This window comes from Elgaria multicarinata, chromosome 11 (genome assembly GCF_023053635.1).
Source record: "Elgaria multicarinata webbii isolate HBS135686 ecotype San Diego chromosome 11, rElgMul1.1.pri, whole genome shotgun sequence".
In the NCBI taxonomy this organism is placed as follows: domain Eukaryota; kingdom Metazoa; phylum Chordata; class Lepidosauria; order Squamata; family Anguidae; genus Elgaria; species Elgaria multicarinata.
This window is the reverse complement of record NC_086181.1, coordinates 4537390-4562168: the sequence shown is the minus strand read 5'-3', so window position 1 is coordinate 4562168 and position 24779 is coordinate 4537390. Positions and strand designations below refer to the sequence as shown.

General features: G+C 46.5%; 1 protein-coding gene across 4 annotated transcripts in view; it reads right to left on the bottom strand.

The window, feature by feature from the left end:
• The window catches only part of UBTF (upstream binding transcription factor), a 66777-nt gene extending 45211 nt beyond the window's left edge, over positions 1–21566 (bottom strand). For 2 of the 4 annotated variants that reach the window (XM_063138295.1, XM_063138294.1), the window contains exons 1-7: positions 21207–21564; positions 17251–17402; positions 12941–13116; positions 11014–11097; positions 4611–4766; positions 2975–3039; positions 1348–1468 (exon numbers count right to left, since the gene is read on the bottom strand). In XM_063138295.1, the coding sequence (XP_062994365.1) occupies positions 1348–1468; positions 2975–3039; positions 4611–4766; positions 11014–11097; positions 12941–13116; positions 17251–17308 (660 nt within the window). In that variant the 5' untranslated portion in view covers positions 17309–17402; positions 21207–21564. Of the gene's footprint in view, positions 1–1347; positions 1469–2974; positions 3040–4610; positions 4767–11013; positions 11098–12940; positions 13117–17250; positions 17403–20858; positions 20877–21206 lie in introns of those variants that run through there. The other 2 variants (XM_063138292.1, XM_063138293.1) reach the window with 2 other exon arrangements.
• Positions 21567–24779: the final 3213 nt, after the last annotated feature.

The window sequence follows — 24779 nt, the reverse complement described above, 5'->3', positions numbered from 1 at the left end:
TGCAAGCAACGTGCTTGGTCTATGTTGACTGATTTGCTGCCTAAGTGGAAAATCTCATGCCTTGCATTGAATCTGGCATCCTGAGTAAGTTAGCTTTTGCTTATTTTTAAATAGAGTGTTCTTAACCCCCATGGCCGTGCTTCTAAGGGTCTCATATCTTTGCCCTCCTTTTATTCACCTCTTTCTGACCAAAAGGACAAAACTATCTGGATAATCTAAACTATGGAAGCAGGGAATACCAAATACAAGCTGCATGCAAGGGTCACGTATGAATTCTGAGAACCATCACCCTTCCTTGGATTCAGACAAACTGCCCCCACCTGACCGAGCTCTTGGCCTTCAGCACAGCAGCCTCCAGCAAAGCTCATATGCAGTACAAGATGCAGTTAAGCGCCTTCTATTGTTGTCCCAACTCATTGTCTCTGGTCCCACTCCACGGTTATGGCTAATGGCTTAGAGCCTTCTCTACAAATCTCTTCAATTCTGTTTAAAGCCATTTACGTACATGTCCATCAGCAACATCTTGTGGCAGTGAGTTCTGTAGGTTAATTCTTCACTGCATGAAAATTACTTCCCCCTTTCTCTGTCCTGTACCTTCTGTTATTTCCACTGGGTGACCCTAAACGTTACTAGCTTGAGAGAAAAAGTAAATCATTTCCCTTGATTCACTCTCAGATTGATGAATCTCATTATTGCCCCTCAATTGTGTTTAAGACAATAAAGCTTGGGTTTATTACGCCCTTTAATCAGGAACTTGTTCCTCTCCTCTCCAGCTAATTTTAATTCACATCATCCCTTCCGCAGCTCTCTCAGCAAAACTTTTTCTGGGTTGTACCACCCTCAGATTTCAGATGGGGGATTGGATACATGTGAATGCTTCCTCCATGATAAATAAACCCTGCCCATAGGAAAATGCCATGGCAAAAGTAGGCGAGGCGGAACATTTCCTCATGACATGCTAATCGCGCAGGTGGCAAAAGGTGTTTTGGAGGGATGGGGAAAAACATTCAAATGTGCGATCTCCCACCAGCAGTCCAGACAGTATAGACTATGACAAGTCTTTACCACTTGGTTCTGCTCATACTGTAAACTGCCCATTAGTGTGGGGAAAGCACCACAAATGAAAATAATTTCTGGTGAAATTAAAATGAATCAAAACAACTAATTCCAAAGAGCAGAGGGTGCAGCCCCCCTGGCATCCCTTCCCTGCCCTCGGTTTCAAGGACATAACCCCTGCCTCTACCCCCAACGTTTCCACCACTGCTTCTCCTCCTTTTGCGGGATCTTCCTTGTATCCCCTTTGCTCACTCTGGCCTCTAACGTATAAACCCAGGTGGAGCTACTTACATCAGGGCGCACTTTCAGGTAGATCTTCTTCTCGTGGGTGTACCAGAGCTGTTGGGGGGTCTTGGGTTTCTCTGGGATATCAGATTTCTTGGCATTCTGAATGAGGTCGGGATGGTCTTCCCTTTACAGAAGAGGGGTCACAGAAGAGGGAGGGGAACATGAAGCATCAGTAATACTGGAAACATATGACTGGAAAGACACACACTGACTCCTCTAAAATCCCACACACCACTTCCCCCTCTGGAACGCCAAACTAATCCCCACATTGTAGGCTGCAACTGAAATGAACTCCATCTGTTACACTTCTGCCTCCTTTCCACCCATGTGTCCTCTCTCAATCACCCAAAGTCAAGGAAGGGCAAAGAGGGTCTTTCCTTCCTGTAGTAGAGTCCAAGTCTGAATTCCCACCCCCCATTTTCTGCCGCTTTCTCTCTTGTGCGCGTACATTAAAGAAACAGCAAACGCTCAATTCTAGAAATGACCACCAACACGCAACGTCTATGAGATCATGTGCAACTCCCTCTCTTGCTCTTCCTACTCCTAGGGTCAAAAAGTTACTGGGTGTTAAATTGAGACCCAGTGTGCCGTAGCGGTTAAGAGTGTTGGACTGGGGCGCTGTGGAGACCCAAGTTCAAGTCCCCACTTAGCCATGAAGCTCACTGGGTGATTTTAGGTCAGTCACCAACTCTCAGCCTAACCTATCTCACAGGATTGTTATAAGAATAAAATAGACAGGAGGGTCATGCACCCTGCCCTTGGGGGAGAGCATATAAATGTGACAAAGAATTACAATAATAATTACATAAATGTTAGAAAAGAGAGAAAGGTTTGTGCACACATGCGCTTTGGAGGTGTGTTCTCTCACTTTAAGTCTGTGCTCTTTCACTTTAAAAAAAACAGCCAAGGGCCCTTGAATAGACAGAGGTAGCAGAAGAGGGAAGATGTGGGAAAGAGAGAGAATGAGGAGTGAGAACTCCCCAGCCCACCACCTACCAAAACACCAAGCCCTTCCCAACAGACTAGGTAGGAAGAGTTACATATGTACAATTCTTTCAGCTGAACAGGTCATCAAAAATTTAACAGCACGTGCTGAATGCCCATTCAAACGCCATGGAGCAGGCATAGGCAGAGGTCTTCAAGCCCCACTTTCTGTCATCCTGGAAGCACCTGGCTGTCACATCGGGAAACAGGATGCTGGTCCAGATGTTGTTGGCCTACAACTCCCATCATCCCAGAACACTGGGCAAGCCTGCTGGTGTGTTGGGAACTGTAGTCTAACATATGGGACCCAAGGTTAGGAAAGGCTGGTCGAGGCTTCCCTTATACGAGGTCCTCTTTCAAATATCCGCTTGCAAATTATTTACTTGACTGAAAATACATCTATTGCCATTCCATAACCCACAGAAATCGGTGGTAGGGCAGGCAACATTTTAGTCAAGGTGCCTCCTGCCTGTGCTCATGCTTCCCCCATTCTCCTCAGCCACCACCAAAACCAAAGCAGCTTTTTGCAGCAAAGTTCATGTAGTGTTTGGTAGATGCAAGCAACTGAAGTCCACGGCCACAATTGACTAGCTCCAGGACTGCGAACACACCCTCCCTCCCTACCCGCTGCTTAATGGACTCTTACCTAAATCTTGCCAAATTTCGCTCAAAGTCTTGTTTCTCTCGCTGAAAGTCTTGGATATACTTCATCTAGAAAACAGCCAAAAGGGAAAAACAGATGCTAACAATTGGTGGTGAAGGCTATGTGATATCTCCAGAATTGTCACAACGCAAACCCCATATCACAAAGCACGAGGGGACAGAGCTGTCAAATTCTTAGAGCTGAACATTAAGTCCCCCAACCCCAATCCTAAAAGTAAGTACTAAATAACCAACTTAAATGCCATATACAGGTGGGTGTGTTTGGAAGAAGCACTCATTTCTTCTCCTTTTGACCTCACACTATTAAAAGTGTATGCACACAATAACTGAGGAAACACTGCAAGGGCCTAAGACAGTTGGTAGAAGCACACAAGTAGATGAACTTCCAGCTCCTTGCCTAGGGCAAATTGCTATTTGCCCCTAGCAGTTACTTACATGGCTGGAGGTCAGTTGGGATGGAGCAAGTGAACAGAGTTCCTCACACGCCATTCCTCCCCACTCATGTCCCATTACACTCCCTCTCTGGCCTCCATAGTGAACAAGGCACCTATATCATTCAAGGCTGGAAATTCATCGTGGAGAGAATTAGGAAAAGGCTGGATTCTAGGTGCCAGCCTCTGACAGCACTTGCCAACGTTTCCAGCCTTGAATGATCGATTCCCAGTTCTCTCCATCGTGGAGAGAACTGGGAATGCTCTTCCAAGTGTAACATCCTGGGCATTCCTTTGGCTCAGAATCTAAAAAGTATGAATGAATTCAACATTCTCCACCAGTCAAGATTTCTTGCATCCTGTCGGAAGTGATGTTGGAAATTACTGTAGACATATACACGCGTGTGAATGTCCACATGCACACACACTATTCCTGTGACTTTCCCCTATACTTAAGGAATATAGACTCCAGATAACTGGGGTTTATTTTCACAAGTACATGATTTTTCAAATTATCTTGTTATTCCAAGATAATACCACCCCTTTCTTATAAGGATTTCCCTGTTACCTCAGGTGCAATCCTGTGCTGACCCATTTTGGATCTTTCACTGGTTTCTGCCTTTGTGATCCCTGCTCCTATTTACATGACTGCTGATTCTGAGAAGACAGGCAAGCCACCACACTTAAACCTCTCAATTTGCCCCCCACGTATGCAGAAACATAGAGGCTAATGTGAGTTCAGGGAGTAGTTATCCCAGAAGGATATAAACAGGCCTCTCAATGAAAGCAAGCACATTGCAGGTTCAAGACCCTAATTATTTCCAGCCACTGCCACACTGCAGCAGAAGGGAACTGTCCTAAAATCCCAGATGATCAGGGGTGCCTAAATTTACTAGCACTGCAAATTGTGCAGAAAACTCAGGGAAAGTGAGAGGTATTTTCCCTTGTGTGGGGCTTTTGCAGAAGGCCCAAGCAGTACCTTAAAGATGCTACTCTCTGCAAATACCCAGAGGAAGGGGAGGAAAACCACACCAAGAAGGAAAGGAGAGACGATTCCTGTCTCACTCACGCACACTCATGGCTTTTGCTGAAACAGAGGGTGTTCCTATTAAGGTGCAGGCAAGCAGCTTATGAAACCCTACAGATGCACATATGGCATTTCCACAACAATAAACACAGACTGCTCACCTTTTTCTTTTCAGGGAGCTCTTTATACTTTTTGGAAAGTATCTTGGTAAGATCCAGGTTGCTCATTTCTGGATGCAGCTTAGCATACTTAGCTCGCTTTTCCATGAAGAAACGAAAGTATGGGGTCAAAGGTTTCTTGGGGAAGTCAGGATGCTTCTGAATTGGGACAGAAGATGAAATATTATTTTCAGCGTGCCTAAACTGTAAAATTTGTTATTTAGAAAATAGTATTCCCCCCCCACAACTTGCTTTAAATAAAATTTTGCTGAGCTGAGCCTTTGTAATGAGTTGGATTACATATTTTAAATAACCAATGTGGGGGGGAAACCCCTGAACATTCCAATGACGATCAGTTCAGCCTTCCCCAACCTTTAACTGTTAATCACCCATTTCTCCATCACTTTTCTTGTTTTTATGATCTTAAACACCAGCCTAAGGCTGGAAATCCTATTCCTGCACCACCAACTCTGAGAACATCTTAAACAGCAGCTCTGCCTTCCTTCAACATGTTGCCTCTGCCAGAAGAGGGGCACATTATGCATGCGGGGACTGTGGGAAAAGCTTCACTTGCAAATTAGCCCAGAGGATTCACACAGACGACAGGCCCCATCCATGCTACGAGTGCAGCAAAAGCTTCCGTGAATGACCGACTCTAGTTTATCACCAGAGAATCCACACGAGAGGGAAACCCCACCAATGTCACTACTGCAGCAAGAACTTCAGAGTGAAATCGACCCTTACTGCCTGTGGCGTTACACCCCACAAGTCAGTTCCCAAATGTATGTCTGCAGTTTGTAAGTCTGTGGTTTGTAGAATGTTGGCCTGAGTGGGCAGAGTTAGAATGTCTGGGGATGGGGAGGAGTGATATATAAAGGAAGGACTGAGAGGATTGAGGGAGACTTTTTAGGTACTCTTAGAGTCTTTGGCGCTCTCTGTGCGTTAGCTCTTGGTGTTTAAAGTACTTGGGTCTGGAGAATTTGAGGTTCAGTGTAGAGAGTGGTGTCTTTGGAGTGTGGTGAAAGCTCAAGAGTGATTGTGTGAGAGAAAGGAAAGCGCGTATGTGAATGGGTGAAAGGATTGAATGAAAAGTTTCAAAAAGGTTTTTAAAGGTTTTATTTTGAAACAAAGCTTGTGAACTTTTTAAAATAAATTTTAATTATTTTGTTTACCACAAAAATCGCACGTGTCTGTTTGGCATATATTATCTGAAGTTTATACATTTAGCACCCATGTTGTTGTTGTTTATTCGTTCAGTCGCTTCCGACTCTTCGTGACTTCATGGACCAGCCCACGCCAGAGCTTTCTGTCAGCCGTCGCCACCCCTAGCTCCCCCAAGGTCAAGTCTGTCACCTCCAGAATATCATCCATCCATCTTGCCCTTGGTCGGCCCCTCTTCCTTTTGCCTTCCACTTTCCCTAGCATCAGCCTCTTCTCCAGGGTATCCTGTCTTCTCATTATGTGGCCAAAGTACTTCAGTTTTGCCTTTAATACCATTCCCTCAAGTGAGCAGTCTGTCTTTATTTCCTGGAGTATGGACTGGTTTGATCTTCTTGCAGTCCACGGCACTCTCAGAATTTTCCTCCAACACCACAGTTCAAAAGCATCTATCTTCCTTCGCTCAGCCTTCCTTATGGTCCAGCTCTCGCAGCCATAGGTTACTACGGGGAATACCATTGCTTTAACTATGCGGACCTTTGTTGTCAGTGTGGTGTCTCTGCTCTTAACTATTTTATCAAGATTTGTCATTGCTCTCCTCCCAAGAAGTAAACGTCTTCTGATTTCCTGGCTGCATTCAGCGTCTGCAGTAATCTTTGTGCCCAGAAATACAAAGTCTGTCACTGCCTCCTCCTCCTTATTGCTGCTGCTATTGTTGTTCTTTCCATACTATGAAGGTGGTCTTCCACAATGTCCAGTTTAAGGGATCAGGGAGAAGGCGATGTGGGATAGCCTTCTCTGCCCATGACCCTGGAGAGCTGCTGCTAGTCAGAGTATGTCATACTGGACTAGACGGACAGAGAGTCTCACCTGATATTGGGGAGTTTCTGATGTTTGAAATACAAACCTACAAACTCCAAATAAGATTGCAATCCCAGCTACATACCTGCACACACACACTCCATCAACAGCTTAACCAGAAGTTGGAAAAACTCAACTCAAGCTAGGTTTGCTTATTTGTTAAAATCATAGAAAAGATTTCCAATACAGGCTTAGGCTTAAGCAAGTGAGCCACCATTTAAGGGGCAATGTATTTTAACACCGTCCTCTTCAGCAGGACATCCATCTATGCTCCTGGTCAGGAATTAGTCTCCTCTGAAAAGTGAGCTGAAAGCCAGTCCCCCTCCACCATTCCACAACTAATAGCATTACTTTATAACATGAACTCCATAAAGAGTCATTGCATGGAACGAAAATTTATTTGTTGTTCTCTTCCAAATGGTCACATACATTTCCACTTATGGAGGTATTCAGCAGATGCCTAGCACAAGATTTGGTGGAACATTCTGGAAAGCTTGCCTGTTAGGCTGGATACCTCCTATTTGAGTATCCCTCAGAATGGTTATCTCCCCATACACACAAGGGCGAGTGGGTTCAAACATAACAGTCAGGAAATCTCCCTTTGTTCTTCTTCTAGCAAGAGGAGACCCAGCTCCTCTTTATTGTGACTTTGGATCTTTATGTTGTTTGCAAGCCACCTCAAGTCTAATAAAAACTGTTATCTTAAACCAAAGACAAACCTGAAAGCAAAATAGGGTTACGGAAACTGGTAAAAACAATATATCACATTTTGGTATAGATATGCCTGTTAAAATTTATTATTTATTTATTAATTACACTCTCAGCCCAGCCCACCTCACAGGGTTGTTGTTGTGAGGATAAAATGGAGAGGAGGGGGGGAATTATGTATGCTGCCTTGGGTTCCTTGAAGGAAAAAAGGCGGGATATAAATGCAATAATAAAATAAATAAAACAACAGTATAACACCATAATATAAAATACAATATAAAAACTCAACCAGATAAAAACAGCAGCAATGCAAAATTAGAAATTTAAAACACCAAGTTAAAATGTATTTATAGACTGTTAAAATGCTGGGAGAATAAAAAGGTCTTCACCTGGTCTCTAAAAGCATATAACGTAGGTGCCAAGCGAACCTCCTTAGGGAGCTCATTCCACAGCCGGGGTGCCACGGTAGAGAAGGCTCTCCTCCTGGTAGCCACCTGCCTCACTTCCATTGGCAGGGGCTCGCAGAAAAGGAGGAGGCATTCCTTCAGATAGCCTGGCCCCAAGCCGTTTAGGGCTTTAAATGTTAATACCAGCACTTTGAATCGGGCCCAGACCTGGACTGGCAACCAATGAAGCTGGAAAAGGACTGGCGTGATGTGGTCTCGTCGGCCAGTCCCTGTCAGTAACCGTGCTGCCCTGTTTTGTACCAGTTGAAGTTTCCGGACCACTTTCAAAGGCAGCCCCACGTATAACGCATTGCAGTAATCCAAACGAGAGGTTATCAGAGCATGGATAACTGTAGCTAGGCTATCTCTGTCCAGATAAGGGTGTAGTTGGTATATCAGCCTGAGCTGATAAAAGGTGCTCTTTGCCACTGAGTTCACCTGTGCATCAAGTGACAGTTCTGGATCCAAGAGCACCCCCAAACTACAGACCCAATCCTTTAGGGAGAGTGCAACCCCGTCCAAGACAGGCCAAACAACACTACAAAACCATGTGTTCGTAGAAAATATATTCAATCTTAAAACAAATATGTACACTTAAAATTTAAACAGAATGGTCCACATACAACAAACATCAAACATAAATCCCAAATGTGTTTCAACCATAAAGGTCTTCATCAGTGGGGGGGAAATTATATGCGGATTTTTAAAAATGTAATATGCAAATTTTAAAACAACTTTTTAATGCCCCAGGTACAGAGATTTCCAATAGGACCTGAAAAGCAGAAAAAAAGAAATAATGATTGTCAACTGCCTATTGGTGTTCCCCCCCCCTTTTTTTTGAGCCCAAGAATTTATTCTAACAATAATTATTTACCAAAAGTTGGCTCCTATAAGACGTCAAAAACGTGGCAAAAAAGACGGGGGACGAGGCATATAATTTCCCCCCCCACTGATGAAGGCCTTTATGGTTGAAACTTGTTTGGGATTTATGTTTGTTGTATGTGGACCATTCTGTTTAAGTTTTAAGTGTACATATTTGTTTTAAGATTGAATATATTTTCTATGAACACATGGTCTTATTTTAACAGGCATAGTTATACCAAAATTTGATATATTGTTTTTACCAGTTTCCTTAAACCTATTCTGCTTTCATGCAAGCCACCTCAAACATTTATTAGGAAATGCGGAGTGTAAATATTTTACACTAAATTACAAAGGTGCATATTATAGAATAGGGTTGGGCAACTTGCAGCCCAAGGGCTTTACACAGCCCTTGGCCAAACTTCAGAAGCCCTCTGCAGACAATCCATTCAGCCCTCTGGCAAGAGCAATCTGTCCCTCCCAGAGCACCTTGCTGTGTGGACAAGAAGGGGGGAGGGGGGGGTCAGAGACAGAAGGGAGAGAAGGGGAGGGCTGAAACAAAGGGGAATGAAGGGTAGGCCACACCTCAACACATTACCCTCGAGGGAATGCAATCTTCAGCTTTAAAAAGGTGCCCCAGCCTTGCTGCAGAACATAAAACATATGTGGGATCCACTAGGAATAGGTTTCCACAGCTAGCCTCAGCCTCCCCCCATCCCTGCCTGAAAGGAGCCAGCTAGGACTCATAAAAAGAGGGCGCAGACACTTGGAAACAAGTCGGCTTGAGTTCCAACCATTCAAAGAGCAAGTGCAATTGCTATAGGGGGGAATGACTTGGAAAGAGGGCACAAAGAGGGGGACATCTTCCAAATGGCATGTCAGAGAGGCTTCCGAGTATGTAATCCCTCTTGAAGAACAATTGTGATAGATAAGGGCAGATTTGTTTTATTCCCACAGAGCAACAATTGTGTAGTAATATGTGGGACTGCCAGCCTTTTTACCACTCACTACTCCAACGTCTTTAACAGCAGGTTGAGTGGCAGACATGACCTGGTGGGCCATGCTTATTTCCATGGTTTGACAAGTATCACTTGTTGATTATCAAGCTACTGTAGAGCAGACCTGTCCAGTTCCCACCCCTGGTCAATTGTCAACCCCTAATAACCCACCTCCATCCAAGCAGACTGAACACTGGATCACTGTTATAATTCTCGTTTTCGATCTACGTTTTCTGCCTTCTCTCGCTGAATGAAGGCTGATTCCCATATACATTTATCCAATTTCATTTTCTCAACAATTATTTTAGAAAGGTTTGACTTAGAGAGATGGTATGTCTTGCAATAGAAACTCAGAGAAACAGCACAGCTGAGCAGGGGAAGGGGGTTTATCAAATCCAATGCTCAGATTTACCTGCCCGCACATCCCACCTTGTTCTGCATGGATCAAGTTTCTAAGCATGCCTTCTGAACAAATAGAAACACAGGGTGGGGTGAATTAATTCCGCAGAATTTCTTCATCAGGAGAGTGTTAAATGATTCAGCTGCATCCATCCAGGCCAGAGACATGGCAGAAATGCCTGCCCTTTTATCAGATGCGGACTGGAAGAAGGGGAGGCTGAAGCAATGGATCATGCAGAGACACAAGCCCTATTCAGGAATGCAAATTATACAAACACCCTGTAGAGTTCTTGAGCCCCATCCTCATGTCCCTGTTGGTCTCAGCTCCACCACCCTCCCCCCATGTTATGGGGCACGTCTGTTGCAGAGCTCCCCACCTACAGATGTGCCCCCCTCCATAACAGCTTGTCAGTGGTGACAGCAGGCCCAGTCCTGCTCCATGTGATGGTTGTTTGTGCAATTTGTACACTTGAATAGGGCTACAGGGGCACAAATGCCTCTCAGAGGGGTGCTCTGATCAAGTTTTAGTAATTAATGCATTTCTTGCTGGCACTCTCACAGTTCTTTCCTGGCAGACAGTTTGGGAAGGAGTCATTCTCAATCTTTCTCACCTTAAAAGTAACCCTTTCACAGGTAGGAGTGAGGTGCGCCTCTACCCTTTTAGCAAAACCTTTACAAATTACACACACAATGGGACTTTAAACACTGCAGAACGATAGTCTCCTTTGTTGCAGGTGCATATGTGGAGTGTGAAGTGACACGAGTTAGGGGGAATGCTTTACAGGGCTTTTTAATGCCCCTCCTAGGTCATCCATGGCAAAAAGGAAGACAAAAGCATGCCTTAGCTATAAGAAGTGAAGGAAACATAGGTCAAGCCAATGTACCACATGAGCAGAACAGGTAATAGCGCAGCCAACTGGAGTCAGAAGGCTACATTCCACCATGGACCCACCCCTCCACTGAGCCAACACTCACCTTCAACTTTTTACCCTTGTAGGGGTTTTTCACATGTTCCTCAGCATCCATAATCAATTCTGTCAGGGTTCGGAACTTCCTCACCTGCAGGGACAATCAGTAGTTGTAGGAGAATGCAAGAAACCGCATCGTCAACAATTTCTAGGGTCGCTAATTTTAACCGATTCATTAAATCTACTAAAACTGTATGATTCAATTGGTGACTGGGGTTAAGGGTTAAAGGAACATTTGTTTATTTTCTAAATCTGTTTTGATTTTGGTTTAATAGAATGAATAATATCAAAAGATGGTCTTTCTTCTAATAATGTGTGGCAGTATTTATTATTAAATTAAAACCCCTTCTACTTCCTTTCATTCTCAAAAAAGGCATGTCAATTGAAACAATAGGTACATTTCACTTAGCAAGCAGGTGATTAAACAGCAGATAGCCCTAATAATTACCTACGTGTGTGTGGGGGGGGGAATTAATTGTGAAGTACTCACTTTTTCTACGCAAGTACCATGTTCTTTCTACGTTCTGTGAAGCACCTAGCACACAGCTCCCACTAAACATACATTAAATAATAGCATATTCTAGAGCTCCAGCCATGTTAGTTTGTTACAGCAAAAAAGTGCTGTGACCACCTTATCACACTTATAACGTCATAAGCTTTCAAGAGCTAAAACAAGTCATCTCTTACTGTAAACATACATTAGTAAAGCACGGAGAACAGGAGAGATAAAAAGAAGTAGGGGGGGGGGGAAGGAGAGAGAGAAAAGTTTTACACAGCCAAAAGCATAGGATAGGCAGTGGGCAGGACACACTGGTATGCACAATACAAACGAATACAAGATCCAATCAGATTGGGTATAACTATTCCCAACTAGTGGCCATTAGTGAGAAGTTAAATTTGGCAGCTTCATGTTCCGAGTCCTTCTTCGATATGTTTTCTTTTCCAAAACATGATTATAACATCAGAAAGAGAATGGCTGTGTTTGCATGCAAAGCTCAAGCAGGGCTAAGAGCCACAAGCCTGACCAGGGCATTGAGCCCAAGTGCTGCCCTGCCTGCTCCTCCCACACAGACAGGAAGACTTTGGTTGAGTTGAGTTTCATTTTCAAAGAATCTCAGCTTGGTGTTATATTTGCACCAGGAATCCTGCTTTAAAAGAAACAATGTTTAAACAAGCCAGCTTTTGAAACCACAATTTAAAGTTGGCTTGTTTAACAAACAGACTTAAGGTTCATTTTAAACCAGAGTTCCTAATTTAAATGTAATGCTAACTGAGATTCTTTAAAACAAAGTTCAGCAGGAGTCCTCCTTCTGGCCTTGAAGAAGGTGGGGGAGCACACAAGCCCAGTTTTTTTGGCTCAGGCTTGTTGAGGCTCCCCCATGTAGTGCTAAATCATGCTTTAGTATTGCACACATGTAAACCAGAGCAGTGTCCCAAAAGACTATCTTCGTAGTAGTTTTCATTTGTTGAGTTAGAAGCTTAACAATACTATTCTGTGTGTGTGTATACTCAAAAGCAAGTCCCACTGAGTTCAGAAAGGCTTACTTCCAGGTAAGTGGATACTGGATTGCAGCTTAAAAGGGACATGGATGTGGAGAGTAATAAGGAGCCAACAGTCCAAAGATGAATGAAGTAGAGAAGATGTGATAAAAAGAGTGATAAGGAAGAGACAGGTAGGAACAAGCAGCAAGAGGCATGTGGTTAAGGCAGCTTGCAGATGTAGGGGAATTTGAAAGAGGAGATCTGGGCCATTTGGTGAAGAGGGCAGGTCATTGCAGGCATGAAATAAGGCAAGAACTAGGAAAGGAAGCAGTGTTACTGCCTTGTTATCACTGGAAGAGTGACTGGCTCCCGCATCCAGATCAAGTTAGCAGTGCATCATACATAAAGTGACATTTCATGACAAGACCTCATCATGCCAAACAAGCGGTTACCTCATTGGAGATCTCAATCCATTTCATCTTGCACATGTCACCAGAGAAGTCCTTGAAGGAAACCTTGTCCCAGTCCAGGTGGGATTCAGTGGTTTTGAACTTGCCACCATCATTGGAAGGCAAATTATTCTTCATGCATTCCAAGAGTGTCAGCATGTCTTCCTGGGTCCAACGGTCTGGGTGGAAACAGAGGGGAAAGTGTGTGTGTGTGTGTGTGTGAGAGAGAGAGAGAGAGAGAGAGAGATTGCACTTTATATATACTTGCACATCCTTCATAGCCTTCTCCATCCTTGTGCCCTCCAGATATGTTGAGACTACATCTCCTCCTATCCAATGATGTGAATTGTAATCAAGACATCTACAGGACACAAGGTGGCGGAAGGCTGCACTAGAGCTAGAAACCTTCCAAGTGTTCATTGCTGACTAATGAAATCAGTTATTTAAATATAAAATTGTACATATTTCACAATAAGCCAAAGGGCATCCCGTTTTGAGGGTCCTGAAGAGATCATTTCTCTCAAATACGAGCCCTGCTGGATCAGACTGAGGGTCCATCTAGTCCAGCACTCTGTTCACACAATGGACAGTCATCAGCACCTTCCTGCCCATGTTCCCCAGCAACTGGTGTATACAGGCCTACTGCCTCTGATACTGGAGGCAGCACACAGCTATCAGGGCTAGTGTGCGCAAAGAGCCACAACACCCCTCTCCCAACACTGGTTGCAGAAAAGCATCCCGAAAAAGCTAGCCTGCCCCCCCCCCCCGATCACCTCACAGCTGGGGCAGACCATGGGGGTTTGGGGGCAGTGATACATCCCACACCTAAAAAAGGGATACTGTAGAGTTGAAAAAGATGCAGAAAAGGGCAACTGAAATGACCAAGGGGCTGGAGCATCTCCCCTAGGAGGGAAGGTTACAACAACGAGAGTTGTTTAGCTTGGAGAAAAAAGGAGGTTGAGGGGAGACCTGATAGAGGTGGACAAAATGATGCCTAGTGTGGAGAATGCGGATAGGGAGACATTTTCCTCCCCCTCCCATAATACTAGAACTCAAAGGGGTCACCCCATGAAGCTGGTGGGGGGGAGATCCAGGACAAGTAAAACGAAAGACTTCTTCGCACAGCATATAGTTAAATTATGGAACTCACTACCACAAGATGAAGCAATGGCCAGCAATTGGGGTGGCTTTAAAATGGGGCTGGATCAATGCCTGGAGGACGCCATCCGTGGCTATTAGCCCTGATGGCTTTGGAGGCAGGACGCCTCTGTGCAGCAGCTGCTGGGGAACCCAGGTGGGAGGATGCTGTTGTGCTCATGGGTTTCCCATCGGGGCAGCTGGCTGGCCACTGTGGGAACAGAATGCTGGGCTGGGGAACATGTGTGGGAGGGTGTCGTTTCACCGGTGTCCTGCTTGTGGGTCCCTGTTCAGCCCGTGTGAACAGGTCTCTTTCGATGTTCTTATGACTCAGTAGGTCGAATTCAGGGTGGATCTTATGGGGAGGTGCTCTCTGGAAACATGCCCCCCTCCTCCAATCTCCCCCCACCCAAATGATGATCCATCCCCGTCTAGGAAGGTCCTAGAAGGGGGCTTTTAGTCCCTCCCTGCCCCCTTCTCCATCCTCGGGCTGGGATTCACCTTCCCACCTTTGCCTGGAGCCGCCCCCTCCCCACCCAGGACCTCAGCCTCGCCAGGTACCGGGGGGGGGGGGATCCTTCCCTGCTCCATGGGCCCTTCCTGGATTGAACAAGGAACCTGATCCAGAAGCCTCCCTTGTTGGGAGGACCAAGGGCAAGCCAGGAAGATGCACTTTGGGGGGCAAATTTGCAAGGAGGGAGGGAGGGAGAATTGAGAACCCCCCACCCCCGTTGAACCAGCCTAGCAGTGTTCACCCCCCTACCCCACCCCCATCACTCAGCAGACTCCTGGCTGCTTCTCCTCTATGCAATGCAGCGCATGCCCCCTGCCCCTCCCGCTTTTTTGCCTTAACCTCCCTCCTGGGCTTTGCGGCGGATGAAGCTGCCTAGGACTACGCTATGTTGGGCTCCTTCTGGATCACGTGAGTCGGGGGGGGGGGGGCCGACAAATCCGTCCTGTGTTTACTGCTTTCGCTCATGACATCACCATCGAAGCAAACGGAGCGCGAGAGACGACGTATTTTCTTTTATTAAAATGCGGACCATGCAGAGGTAATATGCAACTGGTGCCACGGACCACTGGTTTAATACACAAGAACTACTGCTCAAAAATTAATATACAAGAACTATGGCTCAGAAAAAGGGTAATCTAATTTTTGCTTTTTAATTTTGGGACACAGAGTATATTCTATTACAGTAACTTCTAAATTAAACTTTCAAGACGTTTGGAAGATCTGCGTATAAAAAACATAGTAGTACCAATTTCAGTTGAGCCCCAACAGCATGTGGTTCCTATTGAAAGCAAAACCAATAGCAAAGTAACTTTTTAATTTGGATACAAAACAGAATGAAATGTTTTTTAAAAGCAACAATAAATCTGGTATTGACAAGAGAAAATCGGTGCACCTGGGCTGCCTAGAGTGAGGATCTTTTTTTAAAAAACAACAACAGCCCCAAATCCTAGGGGGGATCCGAACGTCGGTCCCAGAGCGCTTCTATGCGACACCAGTGCACCCCGAAAACAATAGTCTGACTTCCCTGTAAAAGAAACGATGAAGAGCCGTTCATGCTGCCGGCGGCGGCGAGGAGAGCTCTCCGCCGGTGAGGAGAGCTCAGCAAAAGAAGGTGGGGTGAAGAGCGGAAGAAGCTCTCTACCCCGCCTTCTTTTGCCGAGCTCTCCTCGGCAGCGGCGGCATGGACGGCTCTTCGTCGTTTCTTTTACAGGGAAGTCAGACTATCGTTTTCGGGGTGCACTGAAATCGCATAGAAGTGCTCTGGGAGCAACGTGCGGATCCCCTCCTAGAGTCTTTTAGGATGCAATCCTATGCCTATTTACCTTGGAGTAAGCCCTATTGAGTTCTAATCTCAGCTCGCATGAGATTAGGCCGGGGCCTGGGCTCGCAGCAGGCGAGCGGCCTCCCACCCAGCCACCAAAGGGCCCCGGCCATGCCTTGCTCATGCTCCAGACCATGGTGCTGCCCCCTTCATGGGGGGGGGGGGGTGAAGAGGCAGAAAGGGGGGTAGGATTACCTTGGAAAGCCTGGAGGAGTCAGGAGAGGGGCTTAGCAACCTGTATCAGATGACGTTACACATTGTTACTGTTGCTTAGCAACCTGTATCAGCTGAAGCCTTTACGGAAACATATCTTTTTTTTTTATATTGAATAAACGTTGAGTACATATATGTTGAATAAGTATTACCTATACATTATCATACTACAACATAATCATTCTTAACATAAAAGTGCACCCCCCACCTCGGGATCTATTCCTGAGTCCAAAATCTGATCGTTTCTTCTGCTGGCGGTTTCCCACTTCCCTTAATAAACACGAATATTAGGAACTGTTTCCAGATTCCTTCAAACTCATTTATTTTAGTTACGCCTTTTTTCCACTTAATATTACATGTCAGTTTATCATTAATGGCTATATCCCATACTTCTTTATACCATTCTTCAATAGAATATTCCCCTTGAATCTTCCAGTTCCTAGCTACCATCAATCGTGCTGCAACCAGCAAACTCGATATCAGCTCTATAGTTTCTTTTCCACACTTTATATCTTCAAATAGTGACAGTAATGCAATCTTTGGTGTTTGTTCTATTTTCATTCCCACTATTTCTTCAATTTCTGAAAACACCATTTTTCATAATCTTTGTACATATTTGCATTCCCACCACATATGTAAATACGTTCCTTTTTCCCCACAACCTCTCCAAAAATTTGCTGAATGCTGATCATTTATCTTATTCAATCTAATCGGGGTTAGGTACCACCTCCACAAAATTTTGAAATAGTTCTCCTTTATTCTCACTGACAAACTTCTCAACACTCTTTGTTTCCATAGTCCCTCCCATCTCTGTCGCCCTATTTGTACCTTCAAATCTGACTCCCATACCATGTTCTCTGAGTTCTCTCTAAGCATATCTAAGCATATATATTTATATATATATGCCTCAAAAACAATCACCAGAGTTGGGAAACGCAACTAAGCTGAGTTTATCACATATATGAGTGAACATTTTCACATTTCTGACCTGCTAGGAATCACAATAAGTGTTGCTGCAATTGGGGGGGGGGGGGAACTGATTTTGGTGCAGGGGCAGCAGGAGGAAATTCAATTCTACAGAATGTTCTAGTGTAGTCAAGTTGCGCCTTCAAAGAACCTCCTTCTCACCTTGATTTTTAGGGGCCGTCATTTCTAAGTCAGTTGGACTATCCGCTTCTCCGTTCATCCTCCACCTCTTGGACCCTAGGGTGACACCTCCTGGGTCTCCCCCTTCCAGTTCCCTCTCTTCCCCCTTCACGATGGCGTCAATCAATTTCACTCTGAAAGAAAGAAACGGACTGGAACTATGGCCTCTGCATACCACTATCCTCCTGAAGTGACACTGGCTCATACACTGCAGAGAGCTTGCTATCCCACCATAACACACTGTGCAAACAAATACCTTAAGTCAGACTTGTTCGCACATTCAAGGACTGTTGTGAACAGAAGGACAGGGCAGGAAGTCTCAACACATTTCTCTTTCACCCTAGTATCAATGATCATGAACAATAACTGGATCATCTCTCTGGTGGATTGTGTGTAGCTTCCTATAGTGTGAGGTAGCTCCAAGGCCAAAGATCGCAGCAAGATCCTTGCCTAAAGAATGGTTGTCGGGATCGTCAGTGTATAGGGTTAGATTCAGAAATAGATCCCTCTCATGAATGGTTTTAAGTGCATAAAAGTGCACTAAGTGTTCAGGGGAGGGGACCTCCTCTTCCGAAGCTGTACTCAGTGGGATCTTAACAAGAAAATCCCTAGAGCTGGATTCATTTTACAAATAGAGGGGAAAACAAAATATCAGGTAGGAGATGGTTGATATGTCACTGAAGAGGGATCAAGGGAAAAATCAAGAGGCAGAGGGAGAAAGAGACAGTATAGTCTTGTGGTCAGAGTGCTGCATTTAGAACCGGGAGGCCTGCGTCTGAATATCTGCTCAGCCATGAAACTGAATGGGTAATCCTGTGCCAGTCACCACATCCCAACCTAATTTAGATCACATAGTTGTGAGGATAAAATAGGGTAACCTATGTTCACCTCAAGCTCCTTGGAGGAAATGTGAGTAGTGGTAGTTGTAATAATTACTAGAAATAAGAAATGAGAACCAAGACACACCATGGTAGCGAATCAGTCAGCATTTTTGAAAAGGGTGGAAAACTGGTCATGAGGGAGGGAAAAGGAAGTTGCTAGATGTTTTGCAAGGGTAATGGGGGAGGAGAAAGGAAAAAAGGCTGGGAGGAACCTGATTGGATGAAAGAATCGAGAGATCTCTCGCTAAAGGAAAAAGCTAAGATTTTCTTGGACGAAGAGCTGCGGGGGGGGGGGGAGAGGGAGGAATCTTGGAAAGAGAACGAAGATCCCTGGCACGGAGTGGGAGGAGAGGAAGATCAGTTGGGAGGGTGGGAGGCAGGCCAGGCGAGTGGGAGGGATCTGCGGATCTCTCTTCTCTCCCTCCCCTTCCTTCTGCTCTTCAGAGGCCGTACCACCACCAGCCAATCTTCGCCGCCGCCGCCCTGCAGCAGAAGAGGCGCAGCTGCCGCTGTTTGCTGCCTGCCTCCCTCCCTCTCTGCCTGTCTCCAGGCAGGCGGGAGAGCCGAGCCGAGCCCGCGCCGACGGAGCTGTTGCTGCAGCTGCTGCATCTCCTCCCCCCGCCTCCTTCCTCTCCACACGCCCTGCGGGCGCCACCGAAGGGGAAATCTAGCCGACGCCGACGCCGCTTCCAGCCACCGCGTCTGCCCGATTCCGCTCCCTCCTCCATTTTTTAAACCCCGGGACGGGCTCCAGCCTTCTGGCCCTGTTCTTTCCTTCCTCCCGCTTTGGCTCCCGGGGGCAAGGAGAAAGGAGGGAGTGCTTCGTTAGAGGCTCCCGCCAGATCCAGCCTCCCTCCCTGTCCATTGACTTAGGTCGACCTTCCAGGGAAGGGGGAATCTTTGGATCACCGGATTCCAGGATCTCCCCCCACCCCCGCGCGCTCCTCCCTAGGAAATTTCTCTCCCAATTGCTGCTCGCTTTATTGGATTTCGGTAGGATTTATTCACGATCCAGCGCTCTCTCCCGACACATACACGCTTTTCCCCTTTTGTCGACCGAGATAACCCTCCTTTCCCAATGGATCCCTTCCCAATAATCTGATAAAAGGAGACCGACTCTGTTCCCCAAACCGTCTCTCAAGGAGAGGCAGCACTTTCCTCCCACTAACCAAACCCTTTCCATCGAAACCCTAGCTCCTTACCCCTCTTCTCTCCCGACTCTTTCACCCACCCCGTCCCTAAAGCAGCCAGCCACCAAGAGTAGGTCGGGCAACCTGGTCGAGGTCTCTCGCGTTCTCCCCCGATCACGCGGAGGACGCCAGCAGCCTTCCCCGCGCACGAAGGGGAAGGGTCGGTCTTCGCCAGCCCCGTGCCAGAGCGCGAAGCAGCGGACCCCGCTCCGTCAGCCGCGAGACGGGAAGCGAACCAATGCCCGCCGTGCGTGGGGAAGAGGACGCACCAGGCGAGTCCCTCGTCTCTCTTTTCTCTCCGTCGGTGTAACCCCGTTCAGACGGCTAATAAGGATGAGACAAGCCCGCCTCGTTGTGGCAGCGGCAGTCGCGAGTGGGGAGGAGCAGGAGCCGGAGAGGAGCCGCCGCCGCCGCCGCCGCAGCCCCATCGGAGCCGCTGGTGGAAGGGGGGCGGGGAAGGCTGGCGGGCGGGCGGGCAGGCGGGAGGGAGAAATGAATGCCCGGCTGGGGGCGTCCAGGCAGAGCCGAGGGAGGGCAGCACGTCCTGGCTGCCACTGCTGCGGCTGCCGCCGCCTCCTTTCGCTCCACCAGCGCCCAGACCCCCGGGGAGCGCCTCCCCCTGCGCGCCTAAGGCGCACGGGAACTGGGCGAGGAAAAACCCCGTTAACCCGATTCTCCACACCCATCCGCAGCGGGGAGCCCAGAAAAAGCTCCTCGTCGGGGGACAGAAAAGAGGGAGGGCCGCCGAAGCGTCCGCCTGAATGGATCCACCCTCCGGATGGCGGAGCGCGCTGGCCGCAACCGGTCGGGAAAGCCATGATGACCGACCTCGCCAAGGCTTCGCGGCGCGGGAGAAAAATGGGGAGCAGTTGAAAACAAAAACGAGCGGCTGCTTTTCTCCCTCCATTTCTTAAAATTAGAAAGACATGGAACATATGTAATAAAACCCAGGGCGCAAGTACCGTGGCAAAAATAGTAGCGGGGAAATACGGCGTTCGCCCCGCTTCTCTTCCTCTGCAGGCGGCTCGAGAAAGGCGGAGAAGGCGGCGGCTCGGCCGCTTCTCCCACCTCCCCTTTCTTTTTCGCCTCCGCAGGGCCCCTCGGCTCGAAAAGACGGCCAGGCCGGGGGGAGGGGGATCGGCGCTCTTAACCTACGGCCTGCAGCCCGACCCTGCCCGTCTACCCCCGCCGCGGCCAAGCAGCGCGGGGAGACGCCGACGCCTGCTTGCTCTCTCGCCCTGCCATGGCCGAACGCCGCGGCCTCGAGCGCGTGGAAGGCAGGAAAGGACCCCCGAATATCGATGCCTTCGACAAATGCACCGCTAGGAAGTGCTAGGGAAAATGCAACCCCAAAAGGGGTCTGCAAAAAAACACCCCACACATTCCTAAATATGATTACATTGAAAATACCGACACCTTTTTTTTAAAAAAAGCAACCCCAACATTTTTAATTGCTATTTTTTTTAATGCACCCCCCCCCCCCGAAAAACGAGCTCAAGCCCACCTTTTCCAGCCTTACCGAGGAGACAGGAGAGGTTAGAAGAAACCCGCGACGCTGGCTGCTGCAGCCGCCAACCAGCCTGCCCGCCCGTCTTCCTCCACCGCCGGAGCCCGCGGAGGTAACAAAAGCGCCTCCCTCCAGCCCCAGATGGCGGAGCGCAGCGTCGGGTTAATGGCGAGCTCCACATGCGCTCGTACTGCCGCAAAGCCAGCCCCGGCTGTAGGCAGCGTCGCCTCGGATCGTGCCTTCTTTCCCCCCCTCCCCCTGATCCGTCCGTACCCACCCACCCTCCTTTGCAACGGGGGGCTCCATACTGGAGCTGATTCGAGGGGAGATTTTTAGCCCCCTTCTACGTCTGCAACCTACCTGCAGATCGGGAGGCTTTGGAGAAACGCTCCCCCCTTTCCCCCCTCTTCTTTCCTGGGCTTGCTTTAGCTGGGAAGCGTTGGTTGAATGCACGCCAGCTCTGCAGCGCTGGCCCCGGGCGTGGACTCGCTCCAGTCCCCGCAGAGAGCTCGCACTTCCCCCGCCTCCATCGCTCTGCTTTTTTCTTCCAATCAGCCGGTCTCTTCGGCTCCCGGATCCTTAGGCAACCTCACAGACCTTCTTCACAAGTCCCCACTTTTCCATCTGCTCCCTAAACGGGTTTGCAAGAAAGGGACCATGTTTGCTCGGCTTCGATCTCTCTTTGATCTTACCAGGTTGTGGGTCTATCTGGTGTGTGCGTATGTGCGTATGTTTTTATTGCTCTTTGCTTTTGCAACACTGTAGTCAAACGAGAAGAAGAGGGAGGAGGGGAAAGGGAAGAGAGCAAAGGGAAAGCGCGGAGCGGGGGGGAAGCCTTACATTTGCCACAAATCCTCTTCGTTTGGCGTTTGTAAAACGATCACAAATCACACGCACTCGATTTTAATTCCTCCTCCGACCTCCCCTTTCTCCCCCCTTCATAACGATCGTTTCAAAAGAACAGGGAGGGGGGAATCTTCAACAACAACAAAATACAGATTGAAGAGAGCTGGCTGTCGCAAAACCGACAGATTATTTCTGAGGGCAGACATATTTTTGGCAACAAACGGGGTGTGTGTGTGTGTGTGTTTAAAGGTTCCAACTTGCCTTGTAAACAACAGGAGGGAGAAGGGAGGGGTATGTGGGACACCGCGCCCCGTCGGGCGTCACTGACACTCATCTTGGGGTTGGATTCTAAACCGTTGCGTGAAAATGACATTCATATGGATCTCACAGTCAAAAGCCAAGCTTCTTTCTCTCCCCTCCCTCTTTTTTTTTAATCTAATTTCCCCCCCAGCTCCACCTTTGTTGTTAAGGGCGTCATCTCCGGTTACAGCCAATCATTTGCTTTTGGAGTTGCCGGTCAAATTAACGCCGATTCTAATACGCAAAAAAAACGACTTTTACAGACACACTAAAACGCAATTAGGAGTTATGAGTTGGAGGACGAGGAGGCAACTAGAGAAATCGTCAACCTACTCTCCCCCACCCCCTTAGGCGACCACAAATGAGCCAAGTTTACTTATTTTCTGTTTTGTTTTGCAAATAGATAGGAATCATTCTGCACACACACACCCGGTTTAAAAATTGGGAATATGGCTACGAAATAGTTTATTTTAAAAAAATGTTTTGGAATGTTGAAAATTGTAGGCCTTCTTCTGTCTAAACGTGCGTAGGACTGCCTAACATTTTGTGCTACCAGACCCTTCATTTGAACGCTCAAATGTTAATCCAGAATATTGTATATTTCTTAATTTCTTCCTGTCCCACTCCCCAGCTGTTGGAACCAATAGCGTGACAATTTAAACATCTATGTAGCTTTTAGATTTGGAAATACAAATTCTATACAAATTTACTTAGAAGTAAATCAGGCTGTGCTCAGTAGAATTTACTTCTAAGTAAGGGTATATAGAATTATAGCTTTCAACTGAAAGTAAGCCGCCTTAATGTAAAAGTTAGTTAATATAATGCAACACATTGTATATTTTGAAAAACCCTGTAACATTTTTGTAAGGTTTTTTTAATGCATGGTCCAAATTTGTTAGATACTTCTTTCAGCACTGTCATCAGAATAGTTTATAATTGCATTTCATGTTTTAAAAAATGTTTTACTATTGTTCACACTTAATGTTTGGTACATTTCCTAGCATATGATATCAGTTTTATGATATTTTAAAAATTCCTGCTAAAATTATTGCATTGATTAAACACACACATGCATTGATTTTCATGAGTATGACACTTAGGATTTTTGCCCCATTTCTCTTTCCCTGGCCCATGAAAATTTCAGTCTTGGTTTTCTTGCTTGAAAATATTCCATTATATTGGCAATTTTGGCTGTTGTATAAATAAATCAAATTGTATTTTTTAACTTAATTTGTTTTTTGAGAGTAGGCTTGCTTCTTTTCGTACAATCCCTCCCCACTAGTTGCAGGTGTCCCCGCCTCTGTGTGGGAACCGACTACTGCACACAGATTACTTGCACTGGACTGTGGCCTACTCTTAGAAATGAACCCACGACTGAACCTGTATATTTTTATCTTTCTAGTGCATTGGGGACTCTTGGGCTCCACATTCACTTTCTGGACATCCTGTAACAGGCAATTATCAGATGGCAAAGTCTGGCATATCCCCTTCATAATTATTGTTTTAACTACAGATGTAAGGCTTAATTTGAGCCAGCACTCACCAGAGTTCACACCTGGGACCCATTTTCAGGTGAGTGTAATGCAACTTCCACCGGAGTAGAAGGAAACGGACAGAAGGTAGTAATTTAAAAAGAACCTTCCCAAAATTTAACCTGAAATTCAAGGATGCCATTGGCTCAGATGGATTTGATGTCCAGAGAGTGTAGCAAAACAGATAAACTGCATGCTGGAATGAAGCTCAGGCTCAGATAAAGCATTCAAATACAGATGTATTGACAACTATTTCAGCCCTAGCATATAAGGAGTGTTAAGGTAAGTACATCCTTCAAGGAGGCTGAATGAGGTTGGAAGCCCTAAAGATCTGAGTATTTAGAAAAAAACATTCCATTTCACGGTATATGATTTCTTTGTTGCCGGCTTATGGGCTGGGTGTAACATGGAATCGACCTCATGTCAAAATTAGTCACAGTATTGAGATTCTTCATGTGATGAGTCTGAGCGTTTGTAGATCGAGATGTTGGACTCTGTCTCAATGTCAGGAAAAGAGGCTCAGTACAGATGGGAGTTGGAGGACCCTACTCTGTGATATCTTCGGAAGTAGAGTGAGTCGTGCTTGTCTCGGCCACCTAGGGGTGACTATGATGTAGCCTGTGTGGACTACATGATTTTTATTAATTTATTTCTTTTTAGTGGTACTCATGGAATGAGAGGAAAATGAGGGAAACAGGTAAATAGAGTCCTGGTCCACTCAATCTGAAATGCATCTCCTAGGGATCTTTTCTGAACCCCGCTCTCGAACAAACAGGCTACCAATTGTATTGTGAGGTGTTGCCAGAAGTCTATCTCTGGAGTCCCATATTCCTGAGCAAAGCTGAGATAGAACCAACAGATTTGACTGCCACCTGTGTGGATCCTTCTGAAGTCTGTTGAGTGATTCCACTAGACATTTGCCTCGTTCGGCCATGTGTAGAACCAAAGCGAGATTCCCCTGCCAATGGTCCCATTGGAATATTCATTGACATTAGGGTAGACCCAGAAGAGTGGGTTACTCCTTCCTTGTTTATATACCACAACACAGCTGTGTTGTCTGTAAGAACTCACACTCTGTGGGCAGTCAGATAGGTCTCAAAAGACTGGAGTGCCTTTTTTACTGCTATGAGTTCCAGAATGTTGATGTTATGCATTCTGTTTCTCCCTTACCTCATTCCTTGGGATCAAAGAGAGCCACAATGAGTTCCCCAGCCGAACAGCAAAGCGTCTGCTATGAACATGCGAGATGGAGGAG